The following is a 27,710-nucleotide window of genomic DNA, read 5'->3' as shown; positions in this document are numbered from 1 at the left end:
TAATGGGCAAACAAGACAGTTCTACCTAAACTCAGCTACAATTTTATTCTTTTTTTTTCTGGTATTCTGGTAAAAATGCAGCTCCCTGCAGCAAGATATGGTACAGAAGTTCTTCATGAAAGCAGGTCATCAAAACCACCGAAGAAAAAATATGCAACGACACAGCTCATGTTCTCTGCCAAGTGGATGAGAGAGAAAAAAAACACACACTGTTAGAGGTCTGAATTATGTCAGTGAAAACTGCATGCTTGTGCCTAACCTGTGTATCTAGCATTTGTAATACTCTATGAATAATTTATGGATCTAAAAAAAGATTTTTTTTTATTCCTTGCCTTCAGGTACTGAAAAGGTGGCGGTAATAGTGACAAGCTCTGGTTGTGTTCAGGTGGAGGTTCAGGATTTGAAAATGAGGTGATGTTTGCAGCTAAAGACTGAACAGAAATCCAAAATGATGGATATTTTTTTGCTGTGAACAACCATCACATTTTAGATTTGCTTTATTCAAGTAATGCAGAAGCAAACACAGGATGTACTGTGTTTAAATGGTTACTGGTCAGTTACAGTTTCTGCTCTTTCAATATCATCAGGGCTCCAACGAAAGAAAGAAATAGCACTGATTTAAAGTATTTGTAGATTGCACATGGAGAGGTGGTGAGGAATGGGAAAGAAAGGGTTAGACATTAAATTAACATTATGAGCTGCACATGTACCCACAGAGGGGAAAAAGACACATTTTGTACCTGTACATCAACTAGTAGCCCACCTAAACAGTTGAGGCTTCTCTGTCAAGTGCTGTAAAGGCTCCCAGATGCCATGAAATAACCTTAAGTCTTTAAAGCAAGTCTCTGACTAGATTTCTGTACAGATTTGTCCTCTGACTCGTCATAATGTCAACTTGTAGAATGATCTTATAATTAACTTGCCAGTGCAGCTACTGGGATTGTATGAAGCCGTTGGCATTTAAAATGAAATCTGGCATGAAACAAGGACACTAGCATTGAAATCAAAACTTAAGAAAAAAGGAAAGATTGGCATCAGCTTTGGGAATAAAAGCTTTAAAAAGAAAAAGAAAAAATGACGCAAGAACAAAAAGGTTTTTTTGATCTGATGATGTTTTTTTGGGTTTATTTTAATAGACAGACATACTGTAATACTGTAAATGTGGATAAACAAGTGATGAAACATTGTTGACTTTATAATCTCCACTTTCTGCTTGTTGAAACTAAAAGGAACTGATGACCAAAATATTCAATTAATGTGTCAATTTGATCACTTATGTTAGAAAATCACTGTCACGTATCGTCAAGCAGGTAACACAAGAACGCAGGGGATTGGACCCAAACGCAGACACACTGGCAGAGCAGGAGCAGTTCAACAATTTATTGGGGAAACAAAAAGCTTACAGACTTTCTGAGGCAGGCACAGATCAAATTCAAAAGGCAGTCTAAATAGGTAAGCATAAAGCCGTAAGGGAGCAGGCAGGAAATCCAAAAGTCCAAAAAATTAGCAACAAGTCAACAACCAAGGAAGAAAGTCCAAAAACACTAGGAACACTGGGGAAAGAGCTGGAATGCTTGACACAGACAACGAGGACAAACTGGCAAAGCACAAAGGAAGAACACAGATTTAAATACACTCAGGTGAAGGGAGAAAATGAGACACAGGTGAAACTAAATCAGGGCAGGGCAAACAATCAAAACTGGTGGGAAAAGCAAACAGACAAGAAGTAAAACTACACAAGACACTTACAAAATAAAACAGGAAACAACAACTAAACCCCAAAGGCAGGGCAGTCTGTACTGGAGACCTCAGGCAGATGGCCTGAGGGCTGGACAGAAGAGCAGCACAGGTCTGGAGAGGTCAGGAGTGGAGCAGTTCTGGAGGATGACCAGATGTGTAGAACAACTCAGGAGGCTGGCGACAAAAGCAAACCCCTCTGGAGGTTGGACAGGAGACTGGCGACGAGGACAGAAGCCCTCTGGATTGACTGATCCACTTTGGAGACCGGCGACGTGGCTGGTACTCTGAGCAGAAGGCAAGGCGGAGGCTGATGCTGAACAGGAACTGGATGTTGCTGCAGCTCGTGGGGATCAGGAGACTGCTGTGACTCTACAGAAACTGGTGATTGCATCAGCTCAGGAACAGGTAATAGCTGCAGCTTAGCGGGTTGCTGTAGCTCAGGAGTAGGGGATTGCTGCAGCTCAGCAGGATCTGGTGGATGCTGCAGCTCAGCAGGATCTGGTGATAGCAGCAGTTCAGGAACAGGAGGTTGTGGCCCAACTGGAGCAGAGCCAGGAGGTGGTTGAGGCCCAACCAGTACAGGAGATGCTGTGAGGACAAGCAGCTGGGCAGCGGTGAGGCACGACGTCGGTGGGAGCCACACTTCCTTCTGGAGGTACTCCCTGAAAGTGGCTCGGACAGTAACAGGCTGAGGTACAGGCTGGCTAGCAGGCCAGAAACCAAGCTGGTTGACAAAGGTAGTGCCTGACCTCTCTAGGCTCTCCACAGCTTAAAGGGATAGTCCACAATTTATTTAGCATTGCACTGTCAAAAAGTTGGGGGACTTGCAAGAGACACATTAAAAAAGAATGGCCAAAATTGAAGCAGCAGGGGCCGAAACATCCTAATTTATAGTCCCTACTATGGGTCAACATTGGAAGGTAGTGATGGGAAAGACTGTTGTATGATTGCAGAGATGGTTGTGCACTTTATCCATTATGTTTGGATTAAATTACCTTGAACGACCAATTTTGGTTGACAGACAAGGCATCCATGTTTGCATTTCCATGCATTTTATGCAAGTCAAATATATTGCAGCTTCCTACTTGTAATGTTTTGGATGTTGACATGAACACTATTTAAAAGGCGGAAACTCCAATATGGCATGAATATGGCATAAATCCAAGTCAAGATAACCTAGATGACATCACCAGGGTTATTTTCTCAGACTTTAGAAAACTCCTCCAGAGCTACAGCAGACATTATACAATTGTTTTCACAGGCTGAGTAGTATTCCCAGTGAAGAGCAAATTGATTTTCATGAGTAAAATTCCTCTTTAAAGAAGTTGCTGTAGGGACAAATGATGAACTGAGGAATGATTCAACCAACCGCCAATGAATCAATAAAAAGCCTTGTTACACTGACACACACACACACACACACACAACCCCAACCAAACCCAGTAGCACAACAAGGGGGAATAGCGGCACTGAACAAGCTGAGAGCAGACCCCTAAAGTGTCTGGTCTAAAATTCCTTTTGTTGTCTTGTCTAGCGAATATATTTATAAATAATTTACACTTTAATTTCACACTGCCCTGGTTATGAAGTAGGGTTCGGTTGAAATCTGCGAAACTGCAAATATCATACAGCAGCTGTTGTGTGATCCATAACAAAGTGGACAAGGGAAAAGAAACTGTGGCTAGCTGTTTCCTGTCAACATGTACGCAAATTTGTCCTCCACAGACTAAACGGGAGAACACAAGACAAGCATGATTAGGACAGCCAATAAGCATTCTTGGTGTAGTTGCCAAAATGTATATCTTAACTATAGATTATTGGTATTAAAAATGGAGTGGGCCTCAAAATCAACTTCTGTGCATGCATGCCATTTTTTCTAGTCAGGAACTGCAGTGATGAATAAGGAGCCAACGTGAGCCAAACGTGACTGCTGCCAATTTGGATTAGCTAATGATGGGCTGAGTGAGCTTTAGCATTCTGGATATGCATGTTCAGCCTGATATAAACTAAAAATGTACGTGACAAAATAAATTCAACATTTGTTTTGGGTGTGATCTCTCTCTTCCTCTCTGTTGACTGAGAGTTCATTGGTCTACCGAGACACAATCAGTAACAAAATATCAAACATGTTTGAAAACAATCCGGATGTTACAGACATGGTTATATGCTTGGGAGCAGTGGGGCACTAACCCCTCTCACAGCAGGGTGGTGACAAAGCTCTGCCAACATGTCCGTTGATACTATTAGTCTGGGATTCATCTCTATAACTCGACGGGAATGATCCAGTCATTTAGTGAGCTTTTGGTCTTTGTGGTAGTACCCAGCATCAGATGTTCTGCACTGCACCACTTGGTATAAAATTGGCTTGAGGAGTAAGAAAAAAAACAAACTTGCCTGATTCACTGAGCCTTTTCTTGCAGGTATTTTGAACTGGGTTATGTGCGCATTCAGTGTCTGAAGTTTTTCAGCATTGCTCAAGGTCTCTCAGTTTTTTCAAGATGTTGGTGAGAAAAGGTGCAGAGGAAGACAGGGAAAGAGAATATCTGAGAATGCATATTTGATTAGTCACAAACAAACATACACAGTGTTCAGCTGTCTCCATTTGTACTATAAAATTTAACAGCACACTTCTAAATTCTCCAGTGTTTTTGTTGTACTTTTTCCAATAATTAAACATAGTATGTATATAAAACATCTTCAAAATGACTATAATTACTAATAAATGTTAACATTAAGCTTGTTGCTTGTGTCTTAGTGACATTCAAACCTATAGTTTTCTCATAAAAATCACTTTTTAAATCACCATTTTTCTTAAGTAATGGAATGAATCGTTTCCATCTTAAAAGCCTATGTGCAAAATATCTTGCAAGTGGGTTTGTAGCCTCTCTCACACTTTTGTTCTCTGAATTGGATTTGCTATCCTTGAGCTTGTGTACCATCAGTAGATACCTGAATAGCGAGGCAATCTTCCTCCCTCTTCCTTGCTCTTCTCCATTGTTGCATTGCATTCAGAGAGAGGATGAAGAGCTGGGAGGTCACAGATGGAGAGAAGTGTTATGTTTGTTCCCGTCTCTGCTCTCTGAGTGAATGTCTCCACAGATGGGATTATATTGAAAGGCAAACACAAATTTGCAGAGCAATGAAAGAGAGGAACAAGGCCATGCCAGGAACATAGCTAACTGTACTTGTTAAGAGTTTTTCATCATCCATGTTGTTATCAGTATGCCAGGGTATTTTGTAGCTTCAAAATGTACACTGTTGCTGCCAAGATTCGTGTTATACACACTACATACTGAATATGTTCTATGTACTGAATGTGTCATTAAGATGACCACACAAAAGTACATATATGTTCAGACTATAGGCCTAAAATGAATATAGGCTGACCCTCTCATACTGTATGTCATCATTGCTGATTTTCATGTACTGACTTAGAGTTACTTCTGCATTAATAATGAAACAGACTTCAACACCCATGCTTATTCATTTTCCACACAATGATGTGGTACCATCAGAAAATGTGTGTTTCTTTCTTACTGATGTATAAAACTACTAAAACTGTTTATGTCTCAGTATTCCAGACGTGTATATTGGTTACACAGACAGGAAACAGTAAAACTATGCAAACTAGCCTGCATGACTCCTGTTATTTGAGGGGAATATCTATCATAATATTGGAAATTCATGGTTATAGCTTGCTTTCATGTTGATATTGAACATTTTTTATGTATGTATGTATGTATGGAACCTAAATAATGGCAAAGAATTTGGCTCAACTTGCAAACCTCTATTTGAGGTACAACCATGTGGCTGCAGTTATTTCATGTCAGTAGTTAAAGTACTTTAAAGCACAGGCAATTATGTTGTATTTCATGCAGTAAAGAAATGCAAATTACTTAATCTTGACTCTAGTTTTTAGGCATAATTAATTTGCCAAACATTTTTGGATTACACAGTGGTTGGTTTGCAATGCAACTGTACTGAAATGATTTTGTTCACATGATCCACCATGTGTTGGCATGCCGCTGAGCTAGCTATGCTTTCTCCTCATCCATTCATTTTGGTTGTTTACGGATACTGCTTCAACCCATGGTATTTTTGGGACAGAATATAATCTTCTTTTCCTTTCGGCTGTTCCTTGTCAGGGGTCGCCACAGCGAATCATGTGCTTCCATCTAACCCTGTCCTCTGCATCCTCTTCACTCACACCAATTAGGTCAACAGCACCGGTGGCGGTCGTTGTTAACCCGGGCCCCGACCGATCCGCTCTGGAAGTCATTTTCATGATTTGCATTTTTTATTTGGCATGTGTTTTATGTCGGATGCCCTTCCTGACACAACCCTCTGCATTTATCCAGACCTGGGACTGGCACAAGAAGACACTGGCTTGTGCCCCCTTGTGGTTGCATTTGCCCACTTGTGGTTGCATTGCTCCCTTGTGGTTGCATTTGGGACAGGATATAATCCAGGTGAGTAATACTCATAGTACACTGACGGCTTACCCTTGCTATCAAGTCCCAGACAATCAAGTTGGTTATGTTAAATAAGGCAACATTTGGCATTCACTGTCTGCAAGAGAGCCAGTGAGTCTACCCTTAAAAAAAACAATCAAAAAAACAGATGCAGCTTATTACCTAACATCAGGAAGACAGCACCGGCATGCATTCAGTCATTACTTTTGCTCATCGAGGTTGTAGGACTACACACTTGACTACAATTTGACAAATCAGCAACCATTAAAATGTAAGATACCACAATCCTGTATCTTCTAAGTTTGCCTTTGACCTGTGGGACACCGGAGCACCCAGAGGAAACCCATGCAGATACAGAGAGAACATGCCAGCTCCACACAGAAAGGCCACAGATTTCCAGATTGGATTTGAACACAGGTATCTTGCTGTGTTGCAAACCCCTGCAAAACTATACTATTAGTGTATGGTATTCAGTGACAAGTCATTAAAAGTTGCCTGTGTTAACAGTCACGTTTATTATTGTGTCTTGTAAATGAGAGAAGCAAAAATCAATCATGTTAGCTGTCATTAGTGGGGTTTAGATGGGTTTGTAGACAGAAAATGCAGATAAGAGAGATTTTCTGTTATGCTGATCTGTATTTGTCTTCCCAAAGCCCTGTTGTGGCTTGTGAGCCTGTTGCTATGACAACCACCATTTGATACCAGTGGTGTGTAGGAAGGCAGAGAGATATGGTTGAAAAATTAGCAAACTGCTTTATGCATGTTTTATAATCTATTCATAATTTTCATGTATGCTTGTTTGTCAGAGGAATAAATAAAATGAGTTTGGAAGAGCAACACACATACTCCAGAAAATAACATTCATTCACATTTTGAGTAACACTGGGTCATATTCCTTCCCATGATTAATTCAAGGATTATTATACTGTATATGCCTCAAAGTGAATACTTTACTGTGAGTACATTGAATACATATTTTTCCTTCACTAACTTACTGAATTGCATCTTTTGCTCATCCTCCTTATGGAGATAAGGTAGTGACCCACATCTCATGAAAATCAGTACCACCCCAGTCCCTGCAAGTAACATATTCCAATTTGCTGAAAGGTTTGCCTATATCATTAATATGTAATCAAATTGTGTGTTATTCCATATAGGTATGTAAAAATACCTTTGAGGGGCATTCAAATTTGGACTTATTGTACTTAGAAGTTCTTTGTTGATTAATGACGAGTTTGTGTTTTACCAAGTAATCGATAGTGACCATTAAACCATGTCAATGTAGTCAAAAGTAGAATCACATTAATCACCACACTAGTAGGTCTATTACATAATATCTATGCATGGTTATCAATAAAAAATACATTCATAGATTAGCAGAAACTATATTGAGTGTCATATCTAAAATGGTGTAAATTTACATTTTGTCATTTATTAGGCTAAAGTCATGTTTCAGAAAGAAAAAGGGGGAAAAAATCCATCACCATTTTTGCATAAATCTAGTCTGCTAAATTTAATTTTAAATATTTGGATGTAACAGTGTATGAAATGTAATAGTTCTGTATCAGCAATAGCTTGCAGCAATTGGGGGGGTGGGAGAGTCCCACTGTTTATGAAAGTAGTTAAGCGCTGGTGCAGACCCAAAGGCAGCCCTCTCTGAATTCAAACTCTGAATTAGCCCAAGAGAACTCGAGATAAATTGCCTTTCCACATGAGCAGGGCGACTACAGTAATTACAAGGATATGAAACTTAAAAAGGTGTTAATACATTTATTGCTGCTTTGTCCCAAGAGCATGAACCAATATTTAAAAAAACAAAAACAAAACTAGTTTGTTCCCATTGAATTGTACTCTTTCCACTGTATTAAGAAATTAAAAGTTAAGGACTCAGTTACACAAGCTATTTTACACCTTAGCTCATTTCTCTTCAGTGATATTCTCTATGAAACGGATTGATTGTTTGGACTGTTTGCTTTGACACAGAAATCACAGATGTACCACCAGTTACGAGCTGATCATGATTATGGACATTCGGTCTTGCTGTGTTGTGATAGCTACGGTAACCTCAAAGAGTGCCAAAATGTTTTTATTTAAAGTGTGAGGGTATCATCTGTGACACTGTGCCTCCCTCCCTGTATAGAGGCAAAAACTGTCACAATCCACATGAGAAGTCATGTCATTGTAGATTATTTCCTTAAAACAATAAATTAAAAAAAGTCCAGTGCGTAAAATGTAGGAGGAGCTATTGGCAGAAACTGAATATTATAATATTTCAGTGTTTTCATTAGTGTATAGTTGCCTGAAAATAAGAATCATTGTTTTCATTACCTTGGAATGGACCATTTATATCTACAGAGGGAGTGGGTCCCCTTCCACGAAGGTTGCTATGTTGCACTGCCATGTTTCTACACATTCTTGCACTTACCTCAAAATATACATATAGTTTTGGTTTTATTTGCTCAGAGATTTTGGCCACAATTCCAGTAATGGGGTGAATAAAAATTTCATTTTTGGTGCTCACACCATCTCATCAGCAACATCTTGACAGAAATAGTGTCACTTTTATCAATCTGGATAATTCACATAACACACTGTTAACAGTTTTCATAAGGACTATTTCTAGAAAGTAGTTTCATTGAAAAATGAAGGATTGAAGGACCCAAGGATTTGGGTTACACAGAATAACCAGGACATGTTGACAGTTTTCAGTGCTTTGAGCACTCACCTGTTGCTGTAGACATAAGCAAATAAAACAAAAACTGCATGGCACTTGGTATGACTCAAAACTTGTGTAATTTGGATTAACTGAAAATTACAAAATAAAAGTATACTTATGGTATGAATGACAAAATTTAAAGGCTGGTTTCATCATGATCCCAAAAGTATTTCTAAACATTCTGTAAATACTTGCACAAGTCATTTTTATATTTTAAAATATCGTCTTATTGTTGCACTCAGTTCAGGAGGTGGACTCAAGTGCAGACAATACACACAAGATGGTGGAATGAACAAATGACTTTTGTTTACCTATTATGACAGAAGACAAAACAACTGAAGGCAGCTGAGAAGTTCAGGTAAATGTCCAACAAAGAGTAATGCATGAGAAATGCAACATAAAAATATCAGGAGTCCAACAAAGATAATCCACAGGGAGAACACAGAGGCACAGGGAAAAAAAACAAAAAAAACAAAACAAAACACAGGACTGAGGATTAACACATTAAACTGGTGGGGACAAACACAGGGCACATGATACAATGACGATCTGACACAGAACAAAGGAAGAACACAGTCTAAATACACTCAGGTAGGGGAGACAAAGTGATACAGGTGGAACCAATAAGGGCAAAGGAATTAATCACAAGCAGGAAGTAAAACTACACAAGACACATGAGGGAGATATCTTACCAAAATAACACAGGAAATAACAGAACACAAACCCAAAACCATGATACATATATAGTACTTTTCTATAGATGAAAACCTTTTCTTAAATGATTTATTTTTTGATAGAATTTCAACAGTCACAATTTTGTGTATTCATTTATACTTTGGTCTAATCATTTTTAGCAATGTTTACATGTGACATTGCATAATTGTCACATGTAAACATTGTTTTCTCAGGAAAATTTTGAATGTCTTGAAAAACTGCTGTAATAGCTGTCAAGGTCTCCACGGATGCTTGTGAGAAGCATGCCTTCAGCCCTTCAAAGGTTTCCATCACAGACCCCATGACTATTGGTTTTGGTTTCTATGACAACTAAGTTGAACTATAAGTTGACTCATCTTTTACAAGCTTGAGTACAGGATAGTGGAGAAAAAATATTTTGGTCAGAAAATGATTTCAGAGCCAATCCTGCTATGCAAAAAAAAAAAAGAAAAGAATTCCTATTTTCAATAGACAATGGCAGGAATCTGCTCATGGAATGACATTGTTCGACCTATGTGATAACATATTGTCTTTTTTCAAGATATAATTACCCATTTATAGAATATTCCTTAAACAAGGGAAACTGCAGCAGGATCAGTTCATGTCAGGTCTGAATCTGAGACAGTGTGAGTTAAGAAGCATATTTTTGCAGTGTGTTTTAACACAGTCCTAATTTTGCTGTACGCCTTATCATCTGTTTCTCAAGTGGGCAGTTTTACTTAGTGTCTGTGTTTTAAAATACATTAGAGAGGCCTTATTTACACTTTTGCAGTACATACTTATAGTATTTGCCTGCTAAGAAATAATTAATGACAAAATGGAGTATACCTAAAATAGAGTTTGTAAGGTAATACATGAGCCAACTACTGTATGTTAATCTTAATATTTTTGTCACTTTGTTATCTTCTCACAATATAAATCCCTGAGACACAGCAAAGAAATTTGATGTGATATGAACATACAGTAGCCCACATTCTCTATTTAATATTCCTCCATGAAGAGACAGTAATGGATTTCAGATCCAGGCGAGAAGACAGACATGTTGAAACAGTGAAACAGGGGAGTCACTCGAGTCCATTCATAGGCTTAGAAATGCTGGATTAACTAGATGCAGCCATGGTAACATGAGGATGAGCAGAGCATTGAGTAGTTTCAGAGAAGCACAGTGAGGTACTGCCTGCGAGCTTTGTGACGCAGATTCCACTTTTGCATGTGCTTCTACTGTATGACAAACAAAAAAGCCTTCTTGTTTACAATTACAACTTACAACTGATATAAATCACATTAGAGGAATATACTGCATGGGGTATTGGATGCACTGTTGTTGGGAGGAACTGAGAAAGGGTTTTCATTTGGATATTTTAACCTCCATTGAAATACATAAGGCAAAAAATAACTTAAGTGATGGCTAACAACTGATGATTTATAGAGATCCTGCATATTGCATTGCCTAAACAGCTACAGTGTACTGGCTGTAACCAGTTTCTCATTTACCAGACAGCTCAATAACTGTTGAAGGTCCACATAAATGTAATGCACTTTCAAAACTGGAAATGCGAGTGACAATTTTAACTGATTCATGGCACAGCTTCAAATATTGAGATAAACAGATAGAAACAGACAACTGAATTAGAACTGTGCCTAATAAATGGCAACAGAAGACCCCCTACATTAATAGGCAGCGTGTACTCTGAGTCAAAGGTCAGAGAAAGGGATGCCAAGTTAGTCTACAAGACTACAAGAGTCAATAAATCCTGTAATATGATTGTGACGGGCTCTCCAGCCACCAAACTTATGGCATTTTAATTTAAATTCAACAATAATCATCATATTGCAAATGCCCCAGGAGTCTCAGATTTTGAAAATGATTCTCAAGGTTGCTTTAAGGATCTTCACTGTGAGATTTGTGCAAAATTACTTTTATTCTAGCTTCTTCTTTCAAATGGCACCAAGCACTGCAATATCCATGTCCCTTTAGAGGCTGTTACTATGGTGACAGCGCACCAAAATCAATGCCAATTTAGCTGTCAAACACATAGACATACAATTATTAGAATATAAACACACAAGTTTGGAGTTAAACCATATTTTACAGAATGTAAACAATCCTTTAATATACATACTGTATGCACTGATGAGGTGGCCTGTAGTTCTTAAGCTGCTTTGAGAAGACACTGGAAAGTGAAGTCAAGTCTTAATGCTGTCATGTTATGTCCATCATTTATGACTCGTTCTAGACATATTTGTGTCTCTGGGCTGTCTCCTAAAATAGAGATACCTTATCTACCTTATCTGAAGAATACCCAAATCTAGGGTGTACCTGAGCTCTATTTTTGATACAATCTCTCCACATCCTAACTACTTTTGCTGAATAAATGCTTTTGTTCTACTTTTGCTACTGTGTCACCAGGGTTATATTTATATTTCAAAGTGTACTTTTACCTTTAAACAATTTCAAATTTGTCTTTCCCCATTAAAATTCAGGTTTTGTATCTCAGGTTGATGTCTCAAAGACACTTAGACTTAAACTTTGACAGCTGGTACAGTGATTGACTCCCTCCTGCAGTGGAGGATTAGAAACCTCCCGCTCTAAAATAATGAAAGTGATACAAGGGATTCCAGGACTCAGATTTGTGATACAGCACAACTTGTATTGCTAAGACAACCAGAGTTCTGGAGAGCCATGTGAAACCGGGAGTCAGAAAAGAGAGTAGGTGGTTTTGTGGGTAGGTGGGGAGCAGGTTAAAGATGCTCCACCACTCTCTTTCCTGTTATCCCAATGGCCTTTTAACGGCATTACTCATTTTAGGAAAGAGACACTCCTGTTACATAAGCCAATGCTACAGAGTCTGCCTACCAGCTAAAATCCCTGCAGATCCTCTGTATACCTGTACAAAATTGCAATGTGCTACCAATGTTCAGATCAGTTTTCTCTTGAAACCACAAATGTAAACATCATAAAATCAATGTTTCCAATGTGTCCTTTTTCTAAAAATTTACATTTTCACACAGAGATGTTAGGTGATCTTGATGAGAGTCATTATTATTATTTAACAATATTCTTAACCAACAACATGCACTCAGCCATGAAACACGGACATTGTGGTCTCATCCATGACACATAGAAATAAAGATCTCTTGGACACACACCTGGTCAGTGAAGAGGTTGAGGGTGGTACCTGCTCAAGGAGTGTGTTGACAATTAGGGTGTTAACGTTGTTTCTACATCACTTCATCACCTCTCCAGGGGCTTGAGCCGTATACTGATATCACCTGAAGAGAAGAGACAAAACATTGCTTAGTTTTTTCCACACATTAATTTTTACGTCATTAATAAACTGTGAAGAAGGGATACAGCCTGTGTACTATTAATCTGGTATTACAGACATTACTGTCATTTTCCAAAGCTGCTTTGGAAATGCATTTCCATACCCTCCAAGCAGCACTGGTTTCAGTTAATTTTAGTACACTTTGACAGTCAACTTGCAGACACTTGAACTTAAATTAACATACAGACAGTAAGTTAAAATGCAAGTCAGAAACCAGTTTAAGACAAGACCCCATAGTTCATGCTACAATCAATTCAAGCCCATCAAGAAGATCTCCCTTGTCTCTAAACATAGCATTGCTGTTGGCACTTACCCAGTGAAGCGGGTGTGTGATTTTGAGATCTCTTGGTTCACTCGAGCTTTGTCTCAGTCGTACCCTGTGCGATTTTTTTGCCTCTCCATGGGTTGGCGTTTCATACTTTGAAAAGGCCTGCATCAGTTGAGAGCAGAGCTGGATCTTACAGTACTGTGGAGAGAAATCAGCAGAGTAGCCTACCATCAGCTGCTTGCTTACAACCATGATTGGTGGGTTGTGATGGCTATTGAACATTCTGGGATGGTGTGTCATGGTGTATCAAAGTATGTTGGTTGTCCCTCCAACATTTTGTTGCCAGTTGATGATAAGGTTGGGTCTATATGTTCTTTCCTGCTTATGCTTAATGTAAAGTCAATCAGGCTGTGTTTGAGCAGTGTTTTCTACCTTCCTGGCCCTAGGGGTCTTGTGACCAGTGACCACTGTATCTGTTCATTTTTTCTGATTCAACTTTGGTGTTAGGAGTCTTGCATGAAAGCACAAGCTTTCCTCTAAGTTGATAAAGAAAAATCAAGGTGTGTGCCATAGTGCCTCTCTCTCTCACACAATACATGCATTTTTGAAAAATCTGTAATATCAATGGGAAAGAAATGCTGCACGTAATTCCAAATCGATCACTACATCTGATATGGCAAACCAGTGAGCAAACAAAACCATGACCACATATTACTGTCTTCTCTATAGGAGGAAGTCAGAGATGGAGATTGTGATTGTGCAAGGAATAAGTTATTTTTTGGGGGAGATAGGAGACGCTGCTCTTGTTCTGGGGAGATTGTCTCGTTGAATTACTGACACCAACTTCCGGAGGGACTTTGAGGATAAAAAATCTTTTGACCCTGCTCCTTTTCGAGCAGGACGCTGACGTGCAGCTCCCAGCTGAGCGGTGCGAACATCACCAGTGTCACTGTTAAAAAGTCCTAAAAGTGATGATACTATTATCAAAACATTTGCTGCACTGATGCACGCACGCACGCACACACACACACACACACACACACACACACACACACACATTATAGTGGTACAGTGTGCATCGCATTCACGCGCACACACACACTTACCCTCCCTCCTGCATCATATAGCCCGCTGTTATCGTCACACGTTCACGTAATGCTCCCGTGAACAAGCTGACTTGTTGGAAATGCTCGAGGATCATCTCTCTGATAGCACACTGGCTGTAAAATCAGTGGAAGGAAAAAAAGTGAAGCCGCACCAAGAAAATACTCAAACATTAGACAGAGGATTGGATTACTGATTATTACCAGTTTACTTCATTGAAGGTAAGTGTGCGCAATTTGCGTAATCTTTGGCTTACCATCAAAAGATTGTAAACCACTGCTGTCAAAAACGCGAGAAGTGAAGAGATGTTGAGGAATGTTCTCCGAGGTATATTCATTCAGGAACTGTCCTCTTGGCCACCGTTCATACTAAAAAGGAGGACACATGATTGCTTTCAAAAACTTTTGCGCCATAAAACATTTTGGTTAAAATATAAAGACGTGCTCACGTGATTTAAGAAGCCTGCGGGATAGTTTTCATGCGAGCTGTTTAACTGCAACATCAGTCTAACCTGTGATGCGCAAATACTGTATATTTAAACTGCCGCTGCTGGAGCAGTGAGGTTGTCAGTACATTTCCAGGATATAATCGGTGAAACCTGTTTTGCTGTTAAAGTTTACACATAATTCTACTCATTACGAGCCGCTCACCAAGTTAATTCACAATATGAGCTTTATAGTTGATAAAGACTTGCTCAGATTTACATAAGGCATGCTCTTGATGCACTCAGACTGCAGTACCTTTTGAGTTCACATTTTCACAGTCTCGCGGTGTCCCTGCCTCCTTGTCAATATTTGTCATCATTTCACACCGAAAGTGCTTGTGATTGCTATACCCACTTATTTTGCCAATGCTAAGCCACCACTTCATACCCCTCAGAAGAAAGGCAAGTACTCTGACATGTCAGAAAAGTGAAGGTGCGTGTCCTCTGCTGAATAAACCATAAAAGAGAGTCACACAGGTATGCGTGGACCTCCAGAGGTCCTGTCAAGGGTTTTAGTGTTGTGTAGATTTCATTTCAATATTGTGGTAAATGCACTTAGATCAATCCTAGGGCATCACAAAAGTACCCTCACATATATGTAAATTGTGCAAAAAAAGTTTGGGAAGCCCTGCTGCACAGTCAGTTAGTTTGATGCAGAAAACAATGGACTTGTATGGTGCTGCCATGAGAAGGGAAGGGTTGGAGCACACTAAGAGCAGAAAACACATTGTAGGGGTTTTATAAACACAAGGCGATAATACTGGAAAGATTCATGACTTATTCATGAATGGCTGACATTTAAAGATTAAACAAAATCTGACGTTTATAAAGGAAAATGGTTGAAAAATACATTGAGATAGAACCCTCAATGTACGGTATGCTGCTGCCACTGCTTTTCAGATATACAGAAAACATTTTTTTTACAGGTGTCTATTTTTCCTCTTCCCCTTAGCCTTGATGTCTCGTTCTGAGAAACAGTGAAAAATTCATCATCGAACAGAATGTTTAAAAAGCTTATTTGAATAGGGCTGCGGCCTTTTGATTATGTAACAGGCTTCACACTGAACTGAATGTGTTGCCTGGGTCATGATGTGTGTCACTGGGCATTCAACTATATGGTAAAATAAAAGTAAGAATTATTTGTTATTATTGGTTTGGTTAATATTCTGGAGGATTTTGTTTTGTAAACTCTGTTTGAATTCAAATCAGTAAATGGAGTTTCAGTCACATGAAGTGGCAGTGTTCTTCGGCAGTAATGTCAATGAGTACACAGAGAGCTATTCCGCACAGACAGAACCATGATGCATACTGTAGCACTTGGTGACCATGGCAACAAAACAACATCAGAAGAAACTGGTTAGATGAGCCAGTGATACCCAAAGAAGGGATGAATGGTGGACCCAAACCATTGCAGAGCCCAAGCACAAAGGAGGACTGATTCATACTCATCAAAATGTTCTTCCTCTCTCTGGACTTTGAGAAAAACTGCTTCTGTTCATGTGTGATATAATGTCCTTGAAAATTAAAAGTGTAAATGTGGTCTTTGTGTTCACAGCTAGTGAAGGCGACATTTAGACCATAAATGAGGCATTACAGGCTTTAAAATTTGGCTCGAACATCATCACCACCATCTGCCCCCTGTCACTAAGCCTTTTCCTTTGAAGAGGCTTGCCTGGGGTCCAATCCATGGCTCTCTCTGGCCTGCTGCCAGTGTCTGACATGACTTTGACATAATAATAATAATAACATAATAATTATTTAATTTAAAAAAAGGCACAAAACCACTTGTCAATCGTCATTCAGTGATCTAACAGAACATTTTAATTGAGATGGACTGTGTGACTTTGTATTCCCAAAACTGCATTCAGAAGATGGTCGAGAAATTTCAGTTGCTTCATAAATATCTTCCTACACACACACACACAGTTACATACTTCCCCTTGGACACTGACACAGTGTTCTATAGGACCTAAAATAAACAAGGGCAAGGGTAACAAGGCAACAGTAAACAATATCCATAAAAATGAGCAGCTACTTTAGGGAAAATCAGTACACATCATCCAATTTTCATCTCAGTTGGTCAGTATGACTCAGCAGGCATATCAGTTATGTTGTTTAAAAGTTAGAAAGCAGTCTAGCTGCATTACAATGAGAATCTTCATGTCAGTTTGACACTGAATTGATGTCTGAATAATATGTCATCGATTTTTATAATTTTCTATGACCCTGCACTTCTAAATGTTGAACATGAATTTAATCATTCAATGCATGGATTAAAATATGGCAGTAGATTCATGTTGCTCCACATTAAGACTTTCAAAATGTGAAATTTAGATTTAGCACCTCTGTTAGGCCTATAGGTATGTTAATAAATGCCAGAACACAGAGCCAAGATACATCATCCCTTGAGCAAAGTTGGAGCACGGGTGTCTGAGATATTTTATTTTATTTATAACGTATTTTACCTTTAGTTGTAATGTTCCCCTTTGGCCATGCAGTGTAATTCTGCAACAGCTGGAACACTGTTTAGTTGCAAATTTTGCCACTAGTTACATCCTCATCACGTCATTTTGTGCCATTTCCAAGGTTAGTTGTGCATGTGTAACAAGTTGAAGATGTATGAGACCAATTACTGTTATTACAATTACTGTCCCAAAATGCATAATTTTTCCAAATGTATCCTTTATCCTTCAAAATTAGACCTGTGGTGGGTATCTAAGATGTCACCTAAGATATCATACTTACATTTTGGCATTTTTGGCATTTCGCGAAGTACCCCGACCTGCCTTGATTTGTTTGAGACATGGTGGCTATTTCTTTCAAAATAAGTCATTATTTAAAAATAATGAAATATTACTGACTTATAGAAGAAATCATGCATGTAACTCATTTTTGCAATATGACTCTAGGTCTTATAGTTTGTATATTATGGTTATTATTACTGGAAAACAAAATAATCTAAACTGAAAAGGTTTTACCTTTACCTACTTTATGCTACTGGAAAATGAATTGGACACAGATTTGAAATCTGTTTATCAAATGTGACACCTCTGCTTCTGCCTTCGTCATTATCCCCCAAGGGTGTCCACAGTTAAGTTTTCGAGCTCTGCGACAGTCTGAATTTGAAACAGCCTTTACATTCCCATTAATGAAGAACACTTCATTCAGATCTTTCAAAAGGCAAAGATAAAAGACCCCTGATTCAGCAATAGTCAAGTGCCTTCTATTTTCTTCTTCTTCTGATGAAGGAGAACAGCCTTTTATCTCCAAGATTGCTTTGAAAGGGGGGAAAACAAGTGCGCACAAAATTTTGTCTTATCATACTTACTTACTGTTTAGTGTGCACTGTGGTGCTGTGAGTCAAGCTTCCGAGAACAGGTGTAGGGATCTATGATTAATTGTAAGGTCTAATGATTGCATTAAATGGTCTCAAATCAGCCTCTCCCCTTAACTCTTCGTGGCAATCACTGTATTGTTTGTCTTTGTGAGGTGGCTGTTGGTGGTGTGGTTATTTTGAGAGACAGAGGCCAGCAAAGTGTACCAAAGAGGCCCATTCAAGTTTAGTAAGAAGCTTAGTTTCTAAATAATATCTTGAATGGAAGATTTGGTTTAAGCCAGTTGTGGATTGAATACACTTTGCAAAAAGCATGTACGAGTTTGGGCATGACAAAAAGGAAATAAGGAAAAGTGTTTGTTCTTCTGTGCATCATCTGCATGTTTCTATTGGTTTGAATGAGCATCATGGCACAGGATTGAGGCTTATATTATGAAAATAAATCATTCTGATACACAGGCAGCGCACTTGTGTGAATCTAGGTGAGAGCCAGAAAACACTAATGGTGAATCTAAGTATTGATCTTGCAGGATTCATGCAGAGGATGTGATGTAGCTGGAGCATATCTCCCAAATGCTCATCATACTCCAGACTAATGGTGTACTGACAGCCCTCCTGTTTAGGACAAAGGGGCATGCTATTGTATGTTTCATGATGATCAGGCAAATGGTGTACTGAAATGCATCATTGTTTGGGATATGCGCCACAGTAAGAGATGGGCTCTTTGTTTGAGTAGTTTGAGTAGTGCAACATTCTCCGACCCTCTTTACTCACCCCCGGGAAACGTGTTCTTTACTTGTGCATACTTCTGGATAAAATATAGCCCTGAGTAAAACTCCTTGTCTGGGATGAACTTAAACAATAAAAATAATGGCTGAATAGAAGAGACTTGATCCCTTTGGCTACTCCAAGTAGACCTCCAAATGCAATTTAATAACATTAAAGCAGGTCTGGCTTTTACTTTTTACTACATAAAGTAATAGTGAATAGAGAAATGTTGGTAATTTGTGCTTGCAATGACATACAGTACGGTTAATAAATCAGTGTGGAAATACCAATACGTTTTTGGCTCAGCTTGTGTTTAAAATCCAAACTACAAAACCATTTTGACCATGGGATGTAAGCTTTATGATCGACAGACATTAGAGATGTAAAGGTAAGGCAAAACTGGAGCTCACCTGCTCAGAAACTACCATACAAGTCAAACGCATCCAGGACCACTTCTGGTTACCTCTTACTATTCTATTCTATTTTAGATCACAGGGTCCAAGTTAAATGCAACACCTTGTGATTTCCATTCTGACATTTGTGACTATTGTCAAACTTATACTGTTGCCTAATCAACAAACAAACAAAATCAATAGTATGTTGTTTTACGGCATTTTACCCAGCATCTGTTTGATATTGACAGATCACCACTATAGAATTGTATAAATACTGTATGTAGCAGGGAACTTTCCATATACAGCTAAAATGACTTTGGTTGTCACTTCTAATAACTTTTTCTCTGGCAATTACCCAAAAAGTATTAACTGCAGTAAAGATCAGTACATACTGGGCCATGCTGAGAAGTTTAGGTAATATTAGGAGCTGGTCAGAGATCTTGTTATAGCTGACACGATCACTTCTAATAGAGGGAAGGTTTACCATAAATGTACTTGTGTGAACTGGTGGACAGTCTTGTACCAAATTTCTCTCCTTCAGTAATTTCAAAAATGTCTACATGTTGTTTTGCTTGTATAATTCTTCTGGCAGAGGATAATTTAACACAGTGTTTTGGTCAATGAGTGACATGCCTGTTTTTTTGAAAAACGAAAGTATTTAATACCAGTTTTGACTGGCAGGTTCAAAGACATGTTAGATATAACAGTCCCACGTAAATCCCATGTATAGAACAGGTCACGTAATCTAAAAAATAAAGAAAGAGACTTTCAGCACTGGAGCACAGCTATTTTAATACCCTCTTAATGTATAGGACTGCATCCAAATGATTCAAACAGACTATCTTTAATTATAATAACCAAGCAATGTACATAAGGTAACACTTTTTCTTTCAGCTCCACAGCAGAGATCTGCCGAGACTGGATCACAGAGTAATGAGTCCCCTTGTGGACAGCAGCACACTGTATACACAGCCTACTGTCTTCAACTAAAGAGCTCTCTAATATGATAAAAACATGAGATCTTCTGCATGAGACCTTCTGCTTTGTTGCTTGTCAGTAATACACAGTAAGAAAGCACATTCATAGACCATCTTCTTAACATTCTCCAAATTCCATTTTTATTTTTATTAGACCACTCTTTGTTGTATTACAGATATTACAGGCTGCTAAAGCCAGAAGAAATCTCTGCCTCTGATAGGGTCTTGACTGAAGCTCCAGACAGCACCTCAGTCAGAATTTCTCTACTCCCACTCTTCTGTTCGGCCTGCCATTTCTACTGAAAGGCCTGCCAAAAAACTGGGTCTGTTTTCCATGCAAGCATCCTATTTCACCAGTAATATTTAGCTGCTAGTGGTGGACCTGTATAGTATTCTGCTCTGCAGCTGCAGCGATTCAAGTCACCCTCATTAAAAATTGTATACATTTATATAAGTATGTAATTCCAATTCTGCAGTTAATTGCAACAAATGGGTCCATTAGTAACTAATTTTACTATTAGCATATTTTACTTAAAACACTTGTCAGAAAGTTACTAATGAAGTAGACCTTTAATTCAAAACATTAAATGCATCACCAAGATGCTTGTTGCTCAAGCGACATCAGAAAAACATGTTATATAGCAAATAAGCCAGTATTAGATCACCCTACGTGCATGGTAGTTCTCCAGTTTTCATGGTGTAAAAAAGCAGCAGGGTTATGTTATTTAATATTAAATTTATTTATTTTTTTATTGAGGCTGTGAAATTGGCATAAATATGTGTTAAAGGACTTTATGTGGGTGAACTACATTTATTGGGCTTTTGGTTGTCTACAGTTGGAAATGTTATGTTGAATGCAATGATTTATCCTGCAGTTATTTATGTTGTGTTACCAGATATACAGTCCAGATTGAGAGTGTATTTATTTATTTAAGCTACTATTAAGTATTGGTTGGATGATAATACATACTGGAGATGATATAAATTTGTCTACCATCAGAGATTTTTCCATACCATATACATTGTGGTAACTATCCATTTACAGTAATATCTCTGGTTGTGTAAGTCCATTGTGGACAATGTTGCAAATCAATGAGCAGCTCTGCTGGCAATATTGGATTTGTATATGATTTTTGCATCAATGTGATGATGTACCTTATTTGTCGGGTATTTAATTCACTGCTTTAGCCAAAAACAGACATCCCTGTCTGTTATTTTATCCATAAAGTTTCTCAAGAGGTTAATTAAGAAATTAAATTGTATCTGAAATTTCATACACTGTGATAGAAAATTTTATCCATCCTTACCCCAATTATTAAGGCAGGTGACTCTAAATTGTAGTACTTGTTTTAGTTGTGTTACAGGAAGACTATCTAGCTTGATTGTACTGTATATTAGCCACAGCAAATGTTATGTTATCATGAATATACTGTATATAGTAGATTATAATTCGTATAGTTGTTATGCTGATTCCATTTTCCTTCCCATTTCTACCTAATTAATGTACTAATTAATGTAAGGTTCTTGCTATCCTGAATGTGAATGTGAATACTGTGAACTAGTCTGAAGTGCAGTGTGCATGCCATTATAACTGTGGGCAACTTCATCTTTCACTGGCTTGCTGGCAGAAATTAAAACACAAAACTTTTCCTCCAGAGCTTGTGAGTTAATAGCTTTCTCAACTTTCCAGAGTTTTTCAAAATATAAAGAGGAGACAAAACTCACAGCTACAGCACAGGGTCAAGTCCATCTGAATATTCTTCACTGGAAGCAGACACATGAATAATGCTACTACTGCCGCCGCTGCTGCTGCAGTACAGAGCTGACTCACTGCAGAGTGGAAAGAAACAAGCCTGGCAGACTGACAGAGTTCACAGAAAATTATGCTATTGGAAAATCAAATTTTTATGTTGCTTTGCTCTTGTGGTAATTTGAAATAATTTTCTCCCACAAGCTCAGTTACACTTACCTATTCTCAAATGTATGACCAAAAAGGTTTTGGAGAAAGAAATAATCATGTGCCCAAACTGCTCTCTATTAATGTTTGCATTGATTTACTGCATTCATTTTGTGTTACATGCCATCACCGAACAACAATTTTGTCCATTTTTATTATTGTCATTAATGAAACAGCTTATTACAACAGTACATTTACAGTAATATTGTTTTTATGTGATTCAGTAATGAGACTACAGCTCCAGATGTAGGCTCACCTGTGTTCAGATCCACTTTGTACTGTGGAGATGCATGTCTGTCGAAATGTTGCTGTACTATTCAGGTAAAGCTAACATGTTGCATATTGCTGACAGGTTGTGTTGTGGCAGGACATTCCCTGGCTAGGGCACGAGCTGCCATGCCATTTGGTTGTCTGACACTCAGGGAGAAGAAGGATTACAACAATCCCTCAGAGGTGACCGACAAATATGACCTCGGACAAATTGTTAAATCGTGAGTACAGCTACGCTGTAATGTTGATAAGCGCATAAAGACTTTTAAGGTATTTGCTCAAAATATGATATATGCTTATTCTTTTGTCTTTTTAACAGAGAGGAGTTTTGCGAGATATTCCGGGCGAAGGATAGGAACACCTTGAAAATGTACACCTGTAAAAAGTTCCACAAAAAGGATGGAAGGAAAGTGAGGAAAGCTGCCAAGAATGAGATAATGATCTTAAAGATGTAAGTGAAGTTTTAAGCTCCTTGTTATAGCGCTTACATGTCTGAGGCACTGTCCTGGCACTGAGACAAAGTATAATCACAAACGATCAGCAAAATTCTTTCTTCAGGTCGAGCCAAAGACATAGCAAACTTTCAAAAGCCAACATGAAGTTTTGCCTTTGTGCATTCTAAGAGTAATACACAATACACACAACAAGAGCTGTTTATGTTTCACTCTTCTTAAAGGATAAGTCTGGTGATATTCTAGATTTTTCTTACTATCATCAAATCCAATGGAAAGACCAAAACCAACTATGAACTGATCCTACAAACAACTATTGACTATCCTTTAACGCTTTGTTTTGTAAAAGAGACTGAGGTGCCATAGTAGTAGATAATATTAGGTATTGTCGTGTCTTGGGAATTAATTGTTGCTGCAATTTGGTCACATTTGCACCACAAACATAATAAAGGCCAACGGATCCACTAGCATATGAAAGGATATTATAGTAATAATCAACATGCATAATCAAGTAAAATTAAGTAATTTAGGGCAGTGATGAACATTAATAACTATAATAATTACATATTATTATAACATATATAATTGAAATTTGGGTCCCATCAATGAATGTTGGGTTGATTGTGTTGCTGTAATCCTGGCAGTTTTCAAAGGTTGTGAAAAAGTGTCTGGTGTAATTATCAGTTATCAAATTTACCTTAATTGTGCTGAATGAAACCATATAGCTCTATAGCTTATACTACTCATTGACTCTATTTATTGCTCATTTTAACCCCACTTACATCCCACCCCCTCTTCACCCTTTTTCCTGCTTTTCAAAGGGTAAAACATCATAACATCCTCCAGATGGTTGATGCTTTTGAAACTAAGAAAGAGTACTTCCTTTTTCTGGAGCTGTGAGTATTATTGGAGACATAGAATGGTGTGCACGGTACTTCCTCAACTCGTATAAAACTGATGTTTTATTCAACATGTGACAATTGTTTTGCATTCCTGCCATCAACAAGTGACATTTAATTTGGATGTTCCATCTCTTCAGCGCCACAGGCAGAGAGGTGTTTGACTGGATCTTAGATCAAGGATATTACTCTGAGAGGGACACCAGCAATGTTATGAGACAGGTGTTGGAAGCTGTAGCTTACCTGCACTCTCTGAAAATTGTCCACAGAAATCTTAAGGTATATTACACTCCTGACACCTAGTGAAAAATAGTAGTATTTCACCATAGGCCAAACAAGATGTATGAATAACTGCAACCAATTTGATAAACCTTTGTTCACTCATACAGCTGGAGAACTTGGTGTACTTTAATCGTTTGAAGCACTCCAAAATTGTTATCAGTGACTTCCAGTTGGCAAAACTGGAAAATGGACTCATTAAGGACCCATGTGGAACTCCAGAATATCTTGGTAAGTGACATAAACACCAGACTGTAGATAAAGAAAATTAAGTTTTAAGTTAATTAGTTATCATCAGAATGCTTAAAGCTTGTTTTTGCTTTCAGCTCCTGAGGTGGTCGGGAGACAGAGATATGGAAGACCTGTGGACTGTTGGGCCATAGGTGTCATCATGTATATACTGTAAGTGCACAGCAATGTTCTCACAAACATAGTACAGTAATGTTCTATTTAAAGTATATTTAAATGACTTTATCAAAAAGTGTGTTGTCTTATAATGCTCTTATTCTGCCAACTCAATAGTTTGTCCGGAAACCCTCCTTTCTATGATGACGCTGATGAAGATGACTCTGACAATCGTGATAAGAACCTTTTCTTAAAGATTTTGTCAGGGGACTATGAATTTGATTCACCATATTGGGATGACATTTCAGATTCTGGTAAGAGATAATCAGTTTGTTAAAATGCATATCAATGTAATTGTATTTTTCATGTCACAGATGATATATTTAAGGTCTGAATTTTGGAGAAACAAGTTCACTGTTGTTATAATTGTTTTGTTTTACAGCCAAAAACTTAGTGGCATCTTTGATGGAAGTGGAACAGGATCAGCGATTGACTGCACAGGAAGCCATTGCTCATGAATGGTAAAAAAAAAAAAAAAAAAAAAAAGTTAATCACATATGAATGGTTATACCAGTTGTGAACTTTATTATATAGGTACCACAAATATAATAACATGCTGGGAAAAAATAGTTGTCTTGTTGCTTCTCTCAGGATTTCTGGAAATGCTGCCTCTGACAAGAACATCAAGGATGGCGTTTGTGCACAAATAGAAAAGAACTTTGCCAAAGCCAAGTGGAAGGTATCACTTCTCATATGTCTGATATATCAATTATGTTTCTGCTCATATATCATTAATTATTACTCGTGTTAGACAAAATGGTTGTTATGTTCATGATCATGACCTAAGTCTCCAACTAGGAGGATTGTACTGCAGTGTCTATACTCTACTTTCAAAGTTATTTTTTTCATAATATTACCACCATTTTAAACTGAATAAAATTAATATACATACTGTATTCACTACTATTAACAACTAGCGCAACTATAAACAAGTGCGGTAACAATTGTTTATCCATACATTACCTTATCGTTTGTCCCCTTATTTCCATATACATAATGAACTTCTCATATCTAAATTGTCAAAAACATGTTTATATATCCCTACAATTGCTCCAATTTGACTTGACTGCTGAATTAAATTGTTTTTAAAGTTTATCTGTATGTATTTTTATGCTATTGGAGATTTTTCCCTGCTGAAGCCTGTTATTTTTCTTTTCCAAAAAAGACAGCAAGTGTGCATTCCAGAGAGAGAGTCTGGGTGTTCAGCCTAAAGAATATAACAAAAAAAAGTGTTATCAAAGTAGAAGGTGGCACACCAAAGCAGCCACCGTTTGTATAACTTCATATTTTTATTAAAATATCATTGCTGACATGTTTCAGTAAGAAGCCTTTCTCAGAGCATGCATCGGGATCAGTCGGTTTGTTGTATGCTATCACTTAATTTGAACTCACCATGTCTTTTCATTACTCACAGAAAGCTGTTAGAGTGACCACCCTCATGAAGAGACTTCGAGCGTCTGATCAGGGTGATTCTGGGGCCTCCGGTCTTGCTGCAGGGGCTGCAGCTGACCCCAACACACCCAGCGGCGCTCCTCCTCCTCCAGCTGGCAGCAGCGATGGTGTTGCTGCCAGCATAAAGGCTGCTCTTAGCGACAAGGCTCCTGACACACAGACTGCCACCATCTCTGCACTCTCCCTGCCCAGTGCAGCCAGACAGGAAGAGCAGCCACAGGCACGGTGCAATGGCGATGTTCCCCAAATGTTGCCACAAAGAAAGGGAGACTAGGCTATAAACAAATACAAGAAGAGGACCCTTGCCAACCAACAAGCACATGAGCAGTAGAGCCAATAAATTTGGCATGATGACACCATGTCTATGCTGTTCGACTATCCCCCAGTGTGCAGAATTATTTCACAACACCATGCGTTTCGTCATTTTTGCCATCTGTACTGATTGGTCTAATGAATAGTGTTCTACACTCTCCCTTGTTATTTTGTGTACAAGTCCTTTTAAAGCTAGTTGCAAAGTACCTCTTCAGTTGTTTCCTTTTCCCTGAAAACTGTAAAAACTCATGGTGTGATTTAGTGAAATCAACTCATCTTTATTCATCAGCTCATTGTATAGAGGTGTATTTGTCTGTTTCAACAAATTGCTAGTTTTCAGCTTCAGAACTTACAACCCTGAGTTCATGTCTTGTGATTTAAAATTATGAGTTGAAAGATTTGGTAAATTGATCATATCAAGATTTGAAAATATGTAAAGTTATTAGAATACTTTCCTGCATGTATATTTGAGTTAACTCTTCAGAAACCATGCTTCTAATTGGAATACATTTACATGCCCAGCATAACTTAAAAGTTAGCTATGCTGAAAATTTCAAAAAGATATAAAACCTATATTACGCTAAATTATGCTTACAATTTATTAGGTAACAATCAGATACATATCATAAATTAGTGGATTTAACCTAACACCCAATTCTAGATATCTGCAGGTTTGTCTTCAGTGCAGTACAACTTCAGTCAACTTACAATTTTACAGCAGCAAGAAAGCATATTTTTAAGTTTAAGTGCCTTAATATTTGTTGCAGTAATGTACTGAAATGTTTTAAAAGACAACTTGATTATAATTGCTTACTGATTTCTTTGAAAAGTTTTAGCTGTTTTCCTTCGCTCTTTTGTTTAGTTTTACGCTGCTGTATTGGTAATTGTGTTCTGTCCTCTTTCACACTTAAATTAAAACACAGAAAACTCAATTTAGAGCATTGTATGTGGAGTGATGTTTTAGCTGTTGTTGTTGTGTTGTCACTTGTAATTAGTAAATTTCAGAGTTTATAGCTGAGTCCATATACTGTACCACTATGTATATTTGCATTGTATACATGTGTATTTTTTTATTTACGTGTGTATTTAGCAACATTTAGCTGAGCTAACAGGTTGCTACAACGCTTGTGAATGAATAAAATGAGCAATACTAATATTTCTGAAACTGTGACATTTTTCTCAAGTTTTACTGTTTGAAAAGTCAAGCCACTCCACCAACCACCATTTCACTTCCATCCATTTATTGCAAATAATGCAAGCAATCTTAAGAATAGCATTAGAGAATATATTTGCATATATGAATATTGACATTTTGACATTTGAGTGCTCATATCGGAACAAAATTAACATGCAGTATCGTTTTTAGAGGATGCAAAACCACAA

The 27,710-nt window shown here is 38.0% G+C and overlaps 1 protein-coding gene and 1 long non-coding RNA gene across 3 annotated transcripts; one reads left to right on the top strand and one right to left on the bottom strand.

The window, feature by feature from the left end:
* Positions 1 to 106: 106 nt before the first annotated feature.
* LOC122885478 lies at positions 107 to 14,458 on the bottom strand. The gene is made up of 4 exons (XR_006380119.1): positions 14,346 to 14,458; positions 13,285 to 13,437; positions 12,793 to 12,915; positions 107 to 4,767 (listed from the first exon to the last, which is right to left on the bottom strand). It is a non-coding gene; the product is annotated as an uncharacterized LOC122885478 (long non-coding RNA).
* Positions 14,411 to 27,483, top strand: LOC122885463 (caM kinase-like vesicle-associated protein). 2 transcript variants are annotated; one of them, XM_044216577.1, is made up of 11 exons: positions 14,411 to 14,564; positions 22,611 to 22,749; positions 22,848 to 22,979; positions 23,802 to 23,876; positions 24,020 to 24,158; positions 24,269 to 24,389; positions 24,485 to 24,560; positions 24,681 to 24,817; positions 24,946 to 25,024; positions 25,155 to 25,242; positions 25,978 to 27,483. In XM_044216577.1, the coding sequence occupies exons 2-11, from the start codon at positions 22,655 to 22,657 to the stop codon at positions 26,287 to 26,289; spliced, it is 1,254 nt and encodes a 417-aa protein (XP_044072512.1). In that variant the 5' UTR covers positions 14,411 to 14,564; positions 22,611 to 22,654; the 3' UTR covers positions 26,290 to 27,483. The 2 variants fall into 2 exon arrangements, with proteins under 2 accessions (XP_044072512.1, XP_044072520.1); XM_044216585.1 differs by having other exon boundaries at positions 14,415 to 14,564; positions 22,626 to 22,749.
* The last annotated feature ends 227 nt before the right edge of the window (positions 27,484 to 27,710 follow it).

This window comes from Siniperca chuatsi, linkage group LG2 (genome assembly GCF_020085105.1).
Source record: "Siniperca chuatsi isolate FFG_IHB_CAS linkage group LG2, ASM2008510v1, whole genome shotgun sequence".
Lineage (NCBI taxonomy): Eukaryota > Metazoa > Chordata > Actinopteri > Centrarchiformes > Sinipercidae > Siniperca > Siniperca chuatsi.
Note: the sequence above shows the minus strand (reverse complement) of the source record. Positions and strands in the feature narration are given on the sequence as shown.